This window comes from Oncorhynchus gorbuscha, linkage group LG16 (assembly GCF_021184085.1).
Source record: "Oncorhynchus gorbuscha isolate QuinsamMale2020 ecotype Even-year linkage group LG16, OgorEven_v1.0, whole genome shotgun sequence".
Classification (NCBI taxonomy): domain Eukaryota; kingdom Metazoa; phylum Chordata; class Actinopteri; order Salmoniformes; family Salmonidae; genus Oncorhynchus; species Oncorhynchus gorbuscha.
In genome coordinates, this window is record NC_060188.1 from 55,090,817 (window position 1) to 55,103,012 (window position 12,196).

Consider the following 12,196-nt stretch of genomic DNA (forward strand, 5'->3'; position numbering starts at 1 on the left):
TTACATGCATGTATTGTCCTCATCTGCTTTACTGCTAAAAGTCATTCTATAACCAGTGTGAATACATCTTTGCCTCATAATAAATTGAGCGGTGAAAATCTTACCATGAACAATGGCACATTCAGCAGATGCCAAATACTCTATTCAAAGGTGATGTTTATAGAAACAAATAAACAAGCCAGCGTACAGTATAACATTTTATAGCTGTGACGAGTTCTATCAAGACTGAAGTATGTGTATAGATAACATTGCTTCTGATAGCTATTTTCTATGTATTGAACTTGTTGATGTAGTTTTAGATGTTATGAACCACGTGAGTAGTAGATATTGAATATTTAGCTGGAAGTGTCTTGAATGTGGGTGTGCACTGTGTCCAGTGGAGGCAGATGTGTTTGCCTATGTCACGCACTATACTTGAAGAGCCTGCACCGCGACAGACGGTGCCTTCTGCAGCTTTCCATACGTAGCAGCGAGAACGTCATTGTTTTTCAATACGGGTCATCGACTGTCAGTTGCCTTGGAAACTCAGCCCCTCCATTGCCACCGCAGCCATTACAAGCACAGCTAAGCCTTAGTGAAATACTAAAAAGCCTCAGCCTTGCATTGTATTTTGGTACTCAGAATAAAGTATTATTAAAACAGCCTGATTTTGCTCTCTTTTTTTCTGGAAAATGCTTGTTATTCCTCATTTCTTGGTGTAACATAAATACTCTCTTGACTAAATGGTATTTCACATTTCTTCCAAATGAATAAAACCCATACTAATAAAAATACATATAGACTGATTTCTACAATGATGCCCTTAGAATTGACTGTTTTCTAAGTTGATATTCTGAAAATTTTGCCTTGCATGCAAAGCACAATTTGAAATTCAGATAACATGTAAATCTAGCCATCACAAATACATACAGTGTGAATGAGGCTCGAGAGTTTGTGGTCCAGGGAAGTTGGAGTAATGACAAGATTTTTTGGGGAAAAAATGATGGCAAAAGGGACGGATGCCCACGGCTAAAGATGGTCACCTGAATCCTAAGGATGGCAGTGTCTGGGCAATGGGAATGTGTGGATGGGGTGAGGGCATGTTAGTCATTGCCTCTGGTTGGCTCTATCATAGGTTTATGAAAAGCCGATGGAAATGTCAGCTGGTACTGAAAACACATTAAGCATTGTTATTCCACTGAAATACACTTTAATGTTGTGACTGACTTCACATCAATTACACTACCACGACTGAGAAAAGTATACTGCACAATGGAAATGTATTACTCAATCTGACATGATTCGTGATCAGCACAGTCTCCTCATGAGCTGTTCAAGTGATGCAGTTGAGCAAATGGAATGTGAACAGACAACATAGGTCTGTTAACCATGTACACCAAGGAGACTTTACTCAATGTATCATCTGACTCCCTACCAAGACCATGCACCTACAGTATAACTCAATAGTGTCTGCATATCAAGTAATGTATGACGTTGCATAGGAGAGCAGTCCAAAACCCTAAAGTTGCTGCTGCACATGGTCCCTCCATATCCATTCTCTATTCATAACAAAATGTATAACATCCGATCCCTGTTTTGTCAGATCAAATCATTGGGGCATGGTAGCAGTGCCTGAAATCCCCAATTGAACTTCAGGCTCAAACTAAACTTGTAACTGCACATAATCTGATATTTATTTTGTTACCTAAAGCATGGCTCTTTGAAAAGCCTTTTTTTGTGGATGAATGGCTTGTCATCTCTTACTGGAGACTTTATTTAATATATTTGATCGTAATTTTCAGCTAAAATTATGCCTGACAGTAAAAGCATCGACTGATGGGCTTAGTTTGGGTGTTTGCCGAGTCAAGTTGAAGGAGGTCGTTGAGCAAACATTGACTAGCCTTCTGTCTTTCCATTGTTTCTCAGGTCCTCCTCTGGTAAGGTGAGTCCGGAGAGTATGCGTTCCATGGAACCACCATCGGAGGGTTCAGAGGACGGCCATGGCATGAGCATGAAGAAAATCCCTCAGAGTCCTGCGAAGAAGGATGAACTCTCCCTGTACAAGAAAACCAAGCGAGCAATAACAAGCAAAAAGTACAGTGTCTCCAAGTACGAAGCGGAGGCAACCACACCCATCGAGCTGATCAGCCGAGGCCCCGACGGACGCTTCGTCATGGACCCCAGCGACATGGAGATGATGTCTATCAAGCCCAGGCGAATCGAGGGCTTCCCCTTTGTTGAAGAATCGGACCTCTATCCCGAATTCCGCCAGTCGGACGAGGAGAACGACGATCCCGGGCCCATGCCCCCTGTCATGGCAACCCTTCGACCTCACCAGATCTCCCCAATCTCCAGCCAGGAGTCTTACCTGCAACCACCGGCCTACAGCCCCCGCTTCCAGAGGCCCATGGAAGGTATGACCATCATGGAGAGCAGTCGGCTCCAGGCCACGGGGCAGATCCGAGGCTCCCTGCACCACAGAGCCTTCTCCCATGGCCACGGTCACTTCTACGGTTACCTTAGCAGCCCTGGGGAACCCGAGCCTCCACCCCCTTTCTACATGCCTGACACCAGCCCTCTGAGCTCTGTCATGTCATCACCCCCTTACCACACCGAAGGGCCCTTTGGTCACCCCCGCATCCCTGAGGAGATGGGGGAAGGAGATATTCTACACTATGGCGTCTCAAGCTTCCCTCTTCCCCTGACGCTCACCTCTTCCTCTCGCACCCCGGAGATCTGGCACAGACCCGATTTCCCCTTTGCGAGTCTGGAAGGGCCCCACTTCATTTTTCCACCCCACCACCCTTTGCATCTCCACCGGGAACCCTTCTTTCCTCCTCCCCATGTTCTTCCCCCTGCTTTCCAGCCCTCCTCCCTCCAGGTGCCCTCATACCCTGGTGTCCTGCAGCTTGAGGCCCCAAAGAGCCGTCCAGGCAAGTCTCCCAGCACGTTCAAGCCTCGGGGCCTTCCAGCCAAGCGTTTAGCTATGCAAGAGGCGCAGAGTCTAGGGCAGCTAAGACACACAAGCCACGGTATGGGTGTGCCAGTTTTGCCTTACCTCGACCCAGCAGCCCACATGGGTGGCCCTAGCACATTCAGTAGCTTGGACACCCGGTGGTTCGAGCCCACCCCCCGGCTCAGTCCCAGGCAGGTTCGTAGGATGGAGCCTAGCATCATGGTTCTCCAACCTTCCCGCCTCTCGCCCCTCACCCAGAATCCCCTTAGTTCCCACGAGGGCTCCCCAGAGATTGTAGTGCGACCCCGTCCCCGTCCCAGCATTGTCCAGCCCTCCATACCTCCAGAGATGTCTGAGATTACCCTGCTTCCCCCCTCTTCAGCCAGCTTCTCCTGGAGGTCCTCTCCCTCGTCCTCTCCCGCCCATGGCCAAGGTAGCAGAAGGGCAAGTCCCAGCTACCGCTCCCACATGGCCTTTGCCACCTCCGCCACAAGCTACCCATCCCAGTCCCCATCACCCCCTGTGGAAAGCAGCAACATGTTTGGGCAGATGCCATCCCAGAGGAGAACTGAGGAGGAGGTCCTTCCGTGTGAGCCCTCTCCACCCCAGTTGTCAGCTTCAGGGTAGGTGCACTAGGCCTTCAGGGAGGGATTTACTTATCTGCGCCAGTACACATTTATTTAAATTGTTAGGTTGCTTTGTGTTCTGAACACAGTGACATTGAGGACCATTATGGTTCTACTAAATGCACTTGTCAGGACAATTGGGATAATTGGGGTCAAATTGGGGTTGGACTCGATGTAAACATTTTTTAAGTAAAGATCGATTGATTCTAGTTTTTAGACTTGAGATATGATTTCATTAAGGGATCGAGTTCTTGACGACAAATTGACCGAAGGACTCTTACATAATTTATTGCAATGGCATTTTGCTGTATAGATTTATTTGATGGGCTTAGGAGTTCTGTCATTCTCAAATCGATTAACGCTGCTTTTCATATCAGAAATCAACTTTCAAATATCCATCCATGGAATCTGTGAAGCAAGTACTGTACCAAACTTGTCTTTTAACAAATCACAATTTGCACATTTTCCTCTAAATCTGGACTCGGTGGAACAACTACTTTGTGACCTGAGAAGATGATAAATGTTTTGCTTCACAGATTACCTTACAGACCTTTCAGGGCTAAATTAAGTCTTTGGAGAAAATGCCATTATTATCTAAACCATTTCAAATACATTGCGCAGTTTGTTTGATACAAGCCCCTAAAAGCCTGGAATAAGAGAGACATCACCACAGGATCCCTGGTTTTCCATGTGTTTCATGCTTTACCCTGCTTTCACCCAACAGGAGGAATCCCATATGTGCATCCCAATTGACTCTCAGACAAAACAAATGCCATTGCTGTGTATAACTCTTAGGCCTTTTAGGACTCCTTATTTATAATGCAGAGGGTTCTTTTAGGAGAGTCCATCTCAGCAGGCACAGGGGGGCCCATCTTCATCCTTAGTAACCTGACTGCATGAACCGCCTCTTCCCTGAACCTTTCACCCCAACCCCACCCCTCCATTGCCCCCAGGACACCCCCAGGTCTGACTGCCAGGGGAGGCTTGTTGGGCGAAGTGTGTTGCAGGGATCTGTCCGCTTTCATGTGTTGCAATGTCTCCATCATTATTGATTAGGGGCAGTTGGTCGTTCTTGATGGCTCCTGGAGTCTTACCTGCTTTGTTTTTTATTGATCTCAGCTATCTGGGCAGCGTTGTTGTGACCAGGTCCTCTACACCACAATAGGTAAGGGTTGGATCCATGTCTGAAAGGGGGGGGGCAGCAGGTGGGGCTTTGAATCACCTCGTCCTTTAAAGGGGAATACGAGTCATTGGGTCTTGCTTTGTTAAGTTTGTTACTCCAGTCAAGTTCATCTCCGTTTTTTTTTTTTCCTTTTTTTCAAAGTAGCTATGCATTTTGAGTTCTGCAGTATTCAATAATGTATGCATTCTGACATACGTATGCATATGTCACCTTTTATGATAATTGATTTGGAGATTAGACACGTATCCCTGACACAACTTCATGCTTGAGAGATGTATGCTAACAACACTTGTCATTTTTTCGATGAGGCTTGTTTTGATTTACTTTACCATGACAGCTGACATGTACACAACAAAAGCTGCAAGAAAGTCCTTGCACAAGCAGGCCCCAGACCAAATGTTTCTGTTCTTTTGGCTATAGAAGCATTATGATGTACTGTATGATGGTGTTACCTTGGCAGCTTAGCTGCACTTCTCCTTTTTTTTGTTCCTTCTTTTGTGTCTTCAGTAAGAATGAGTAGTAGATATCAGAGGAAAACGATATGTACCTGACAAATATGATAACAATTGTAACAGCCCTTTTCTAAGCCTACCCAAGTGTATATTATAAGTGGTCCAGGCTGTACACACTTAGAAAAAAGGGTTCCATTTGGCTCCAGGTAGAGCCGTTTTTGGTTTCAGGTAGAACCCTTTTGGGTTCCATGTAGAACCCTCTGTGGAAAGGGTTCTTCATCGAATCCAAAAGGGTTCTACCTGGAACTAAAATGGTTATATCTGGAACCAAATAGGATTCTTCATAGGGTTCCCCTATGGGGACAGCCAAATAACCCTTTTAGGTTCGAGATAGCAACTTTTTTCTAAGAGTGTAGTAGTATAACTCTCTCCTCTGGTCTTGTGGCAATGGGCACTCTGTTAGGTCCTCTTTAACATATACATTCTTGGCATTCCTCTCAAGCAGGAGACATATTATCCTTTCTTACTCAGGGTGTTTTTGTATGATGACACCAAAATGAAAATATTTTGGACCTATTCTCTTAGGAAATATTTTATGTGATTAGCCGTCTGAACTCCCTTCGCTCCAGTCAGTATGAAACAAAGCACGCAAATAACCTAATTACACTTGTAAGTTTGGACTACAGAACAGTTCTCACTACCAAGTGAAGCAAGTGTCCTTCCAAAACTGTTGATGCACTGATATTGTGGGGAAAGTATCATTTTTAGGTCCACACCACAGCCCTATGAAGTGCTTTTCACAGTATTCCCCTTTAAAGTCCTGTTCCATGTGCAAACTGCCATGCATGCCATCGCTAAATATTGCTATTCATTATTTTATTTTTAAGAACAAGTATCTGATTAAACTCTTGTTACATTTGTTGTCCGAGTGCTTAGTTTTGGTTTTGGCTTACCTTTCGTTATGTGACTGTTCCCAAGTAGCCATTTCCCCTCCCGCCATCTCTCCCCCTGTCAGCATGGTGAAGCCCATTGTAGACAGTATCCATGTCTATGAATACATATTGATGATGCTTTGTCGCTCAGCTGTGATTTCCCTCCTCCACTAACAGCCTTCCATTTCTCTCTGCAGCCACAGCTGGAGGACAGCCCCTTTGTGATGCTATTTGTTTTCCGTGCCTTGTGAGAACCTGTTGTGTTTGTGCAGAATCTGTGGGCTGCCGTTTTAAAGTGCCTCAGTATCTGGATAGGAAGACTGCAGACAAAAGAGATGGCTGAGAATACTCATTCATGTTCTACAAATTGCAATATTCTTTCAAATTTGCACCTGTTATTTTCAGATTCAACAAATCATAGGACAGATTGTGTAAAATACAGCAACACTATAGATTCAAGTCACACAAACATTCCTCTTGATTTTGTTTGGCCAAACTATTAGCTTGGTTCAGTCAAAAACCTCAGGTGTCTCATTGCTCCAAACTTTAGGTAATGTGAAGCTGACTTTAGAAGGTTTGGTTCTTGAACTTTTAGTGCCTCGTGTAGAAGGAAAGGCCCACTTGACAGAAGTTCCTCAGGGTTACATGTGTTCTCCCTCCTTTTTTTGTTCAGAAGTCGTCGAGGTGCGCCGAGTGCCCCTGCGGGGTCTGAGAGGTTTGATGCACTGAGATACCAACGTATTAAAAAGGCCAAGAAGACGATGGTGGTCAACAACAACAACTCCAAGTCCAGAAGAAAAACAGGTGAGGCCTCTGACATTGTGGATATATGGTCCTGATGTAAGACGCTGGTTGATTAACACGTACATTTTGAGGCATACCACACATTTGACAGATATTGTGTCTGGCTGACTCAAATTTGTTTTCAATTGCCATCTATGTTTTGAGAGACTTCATCACAACAGGATTATCAAGGACTTCCTCTTTCACAGGCGTCAATCAGATTACATATATGCATCATACTATGCTATCTACTCAGCGGCACGTCACCATGGTGTGATAAGGTAGTATGGTGTGATACTTTTCTCATCTCAATAACTCTGTCGTAGTGGTGGGAACACCAAGGTAGTTCCCTAATGAGTTCTGCAATTCTCCAGAAACCTAACTTTGACACCAACTTTCTCCATAATCATGACAGAAATTATAGTAATACTTACACTGGTATCAAATGACTGTAGATGATCAGTTAAATAACAGCATTTATCTTTTGAATCATACAATTCAATGTCTCACTTATTCATGTTGCATTTCCAACTTATGAACTTAGTTGAACCCTCCTAAGATAAGTATCCACTTTCCAAGGATATTGTGCACAAATAACCATACATGGTGGTATGGTATGGGGAGTGGTACAGTGTAAAGTATTTACTCTGGATTGGAACTGAGCTAATTTTCTAACTCAACCACCCTGTCTTCTGACCCATGGTTTCCTGTGTGTTTTGCATCCCTTACCTTCCCACCCAATGTCTGTCCGATAGCAACCAGGACCCTTATTCTCTACCTCTGCCCTCTTATCCTGACCTAAGGCTCTCTCACCTCTGACCTGCCTGTTGCTATCCCCCTCCCATCCTCCAGGTGTCTCCACCTCTCAGACCCAGCAGGACTACACCTCTCAGGTACTCCAGCCCGAAGAAGTTCTCTACCTCCGCAAGAAGAAGAAACGGCCCATCAGACAGGACCCGTATGCCCGCTTCTCCGCTCTGCTGTTCCGCCGCCCGCCCCAGGAGGACCAGAAGGCCATTTTGGCCAGCATGGACAACATGGACCCAGACCATGTCACTTTCCTTTGAGCCTGTGGGGGAGTCAGGTTACACTCTTCCCCAACATACCACAAAACCCCACCTGGAAAATGACCCCTCAGTCTAAAAGTTTGCTCATTCCCCAGCATCAATCAATGGTTTACATTTTTTTTAAAGAAATTAAAACGGTAAAACGGTGGCTACCCAATATCTTCAAGAGTTTTACTCCAGTGCAAAACATTTAATTTGAGGAAAGCAATATTGTGTGCTTCAACATTTATTATTTTCAAACACATTTTCTAACCATTTAGAAAAGGACCCATCCGTCTGAGGTTTTCACTTACTATCTCATCTTTATACTACAGTATTACTTTGTTGTTTGCAGAAGAGGCTTAGCTCATGGCCTCAGTGTCAAAACAGCCCATGAAGCCTAGTTAGGTCTCAGTTTACAGCACCTTGCTCACCCTAGTCTCCTCACCTGCCTCACTCTGCCAGCTCTATATCACTTCTCAGAGACTCATCCCATCCACACAAGGTTCTCAATTACGTCCGACAAAATATACCTCAGAGCACAGGACATGGCACCACAATGACAAGGCTCAGCTAGCTGAACACAACTGTATTGTCGTATGTTTTTATTATTGTTATGACTTATTTAAGCATTTTATTTGTTCAAATTTGACACAATTTGAATAATTCTTAATGTAAAAATCTAATTGGTCACAATATATATACCATAGTATGTTTGGGTTGATGTAGGTCTACTTACAGTTGTAGGATGATATCATGCTCATCAAAAATCTATCTCTGGTCTCTGGTCTTTTGACACACCATAAATGAGGTGTTCATAATGACTATTAGGGAAATGGAGCATGTTATGCTTTACATACAGTATATGATATATTGTGGACGTACAGTTGCCGCCATCAATCATTCTTCTCTGGAATCATTTAGAAGTTGATTGTACATTTGAGTTATTCTGTATAAACTTCAATTCCATGTCATTATCACTTAACCCCATAAAGGAAACGGTCATTAATTCCCCTTGTGGGGAAGATCTGTCCTAAACTAAGCACATAGGCTCATAGATCTATTTTGAATAGGGCGAGGGGAAGGGATTAAGTTGGGATTAGGCTCCTTTTAAACAGAAGTGTACTGTACTGTATGCCACTCAAGGCATGCAACCACACACATTCAACCTCACACATTCTATACAACACATGCTACTGCCCTAGTTACTATTCAGGTTGGACTTTGGGTCTGTCGCATTGTCTGGGAAAGGGTTTTGCACTGGAGCAAAATCTTTGCTTTTACTGCTCTTTATTTGATACCATCTTCACTTTGTAGCCTTGTGTAGTAGTTCTGAGGGCTCCATATTTAAAAAGTACTATAGTAATGCCAAAAATACTACAACTTCCTTAATCAATAAAAACGACGTGTACTGTACTGAGAGGAGGATAGGATTTTGTGCCATAGTATACTATAGTATTTTTTTCATTCATATGGGAGGGCCTGACTCAATGAACAAAAGGCTTATGATGGCCTTTTATAGGGCTTCTTCTGGTTGCCTGCTTCGGTTTATTTTTTATTTTGTTTTTTCTATTTGTTTATGAAAGTAACTGCCTTTGTTGGCCATTTCCTGTATTTGTAGCCTTGACATTTTCTCTCTTCGTGTGCTTGTATTAATGTTGTCTATTCCCCTATAGAAAGATCAATGGAGGGGCTTCTTGTGGCATAACAGGGCTACGCAGAGCTGCTAAAGTTTTTATTTTCTCAAATGTGTTTTTCTGTCATTGAAGGGTGCTTCTTTTTTATAAATCAACATGTTTCATTATCATATAGATATAGACATATTAAAGCTGAACTCATTCAAGCTGAACCATGTGAGTCATGACAATGGGGGGTGATCTGGTGATGGTCAGAGAAGGAGAGGGGTGTTAGGAATGGTTTCACCCATACATGTAGGAACACAGGTGCTACTGTGCACTTGAGACCTATTCATATATTTTGGTGCAACCGTTTGGTTCACTGTTGGTTTGAAATGTCTCTGATTATGGAAAGCTAGCACTTAGATTCGGGTATATTAACAAATCTCCAGCAAGCCGATACTTTCCAGCAAAGTCTCTCATTGGGTATCTTATTGATACTGTACAATAAAGGCACTTAAGAGTTGCAACTTCAGGTGCTAACAAGGTCATTGAATCTGAAAGTGGTATTGCTACTTTCAGAGGAATGACAGCTATACCACCAACCTGAAATGATACTGTAATTGATCATACTGGATGTTTTAAGGTTGGTGCAGTATAACCATTAAACAACATGCTCTGTACATACGCCTTTCAACATCCATCTTGGTGCTTTTTAAGCAGGATGTGTAGATTGAGTCTGAATCATGGATGACAATGCTCATGTTTATTTTATGTTTTCATATGTTGAACTTTTATACTTTGCGTATGTATTTTACAGCATAAACATATTACATATTGTGGAGGGCTAGATGCCAAGTCGTGTACCGTAAACATTTAAATGAAGACAAAAACTTAGCTAAAGAGGAAAGTCTCAAAGTTATACTGTGGATTTATGGAGCCAGGTTAGTGTGTTCGGTTGGACTTTTTTTTTGTGTCAAATTGCCACCATTTCTTGATTTTTGTTTGACAGTACAGGACTTGGCTGGTTTATTACCAATTTGTGGCTAAACTGAACCGGAGAGTTACCTTTGGTGCAGACAGCAGGATCAGGATATTGTAATAATCAGTTAATCCCCAACATTACACCTGTAAACACAAGGACACTGTTGTCAGTATAGGATGATACTTTCAATAATTAGCATACTATTCTCTTCTGAGTCTGGTGATCTTGAAATCTTCTTTAGTTTGTGTTGATCCAACCGGATTTATCGAAGCTGTAAAGCTTGAATAAATTCAACTGTTTGAAAGGTAGATATTTCAACACAAATTGTACACGTGAAGTCAACATCAAGGTGGTTTGTTATGGCAGTAGCATTCAGAAATATGTCAAATGTTTTACAAGAAAATATGTAGCTGCTTATTATGGCACGGCCATTTATTTTCAAATCCTCCGTCAAAAGAATTATATCAAAATGAAGATCCAAAATGCAAGGAACATGTTCTATAATATGAAATATATTTAAATATATTGTACATACAATTTTAGCATATATTGCCCAATGTATTATGAAATTATATATTTTAAATAAGTTGGACAACATATGCAGGCAGTTACATAATATTTTGGATTTCATAAATGAAAATCGTATTTATGTAGAACACTTTTTCCACAAGGGTGACTACTTGCGCCAAAGCAATTGTCAGTGGTTCAGATAAGGAACTATTGTCCAGTTCTAGTAAGAATATATAATATTTAATGCTACATGCAATGTTCGTTTTAAGATGCTTTTGTTGTGAAAATGGTCAAGCTATTATTTAATGTAATACTTTCAAAGGGAATATTGTTATAGTTTAATTCATATTCTGGCTATGAATCCTTATTATTATCACAATTTGACAAGTTTGTTAGGTCTAGTTGGGCTGTGTGATTTTGATACTGGACGCTTATGGCAGATTTGATCACCCATTGACTTAGTATTGACTGCATTTCTAGCTTGCAGTGTCACAGTACTGTCATCAGTATCAGAGAACTACTCCGGGCAAGTCATTAATTCTGGTGAAATAACAGCGTTGATATCGGTGCTGAATTTAGTGGCTGGTGAGGGCCGAGGGACATGTGAATAATTAGGACTCACAATAAAAACAAAACATTTTGTTCCATGCAAGAAAATAGGACACTCTGTAGGCTCTTTGTTAGCCTGTGCCAGGTTCAATGGAAATCTTTGAAAACGTAAGCCTCATTCATAAACCCATTTGACTTTGCCTCACTTAAATGTGAGTAAACTTAAGTTAAAAGACACACACTGCCGTTCAAAGGTTTGGGGTCACTTAGAAATGTCCTTGTTTTTCAAAGAAAAGCCCATTTTTTTGTCCATTTAAAATAACATCAAATTGATCAGAAATAGTGGAGACATTGTTAATGTTGTAAATGACTATTGTAGCTGGAAACTAAATGGAATATCTACATGGCTCAAAATGGCCAGAAACAAATAACTTTCTTCTGAAACTCGCCAGTCTATTCTTGTTCTGAGAAATGAAGACTATTCCATCTCGTACAACACTGTGTATTACTCCCTTCACAGAACAGCATAAACTGGCTCTAACCAGAATAGAAAGAGGAGTGAGATGCCCCAGTGCACAA

The 12,196-nt window shown here is 42.2% G+C and overlaps 1 protein-coding gene across 3 annotated transcripts in view; it reads left to right on the forward strand.

Annotated features, from left to right (window-relative positions):
- Window positions 1-11,901, forward strand: part of igsf9bb (immunoglobulin superfamily, member 9Bb) — a 195,939-nt gene extending 184,038 nt beyond the window's left edge. For 2 of the 3 annotated variants that reach the window (XM_046307239.1, XM_046307240.1), the window contains exons 18-20: window positions 1,906-3,558; window positions 6,802-6,932; window positions 7,764-11,901. In XM_046307239.1, coding sequence (XP_046163195.1) covers window positions 1,906-3,558; window positions 6,802-6,932; window positions 7,764-7,978 — 1,999 coding nt within the window. In that variant the 3' untranslated portion in view covers window positions 7,979-11,901. Of the gene's footprint in view, window positions 1-1,905; window positions 3,559-6,801; window positions 6,933-7,120; window positions 7,193-7,763 lie in introns of all 3 variants that reach the window. The other variant, XM_046307241.1, reaches the window with a different exon arrangement.
- Window positions 11,902-12,196: the final 295 nt, after the last annotated feature.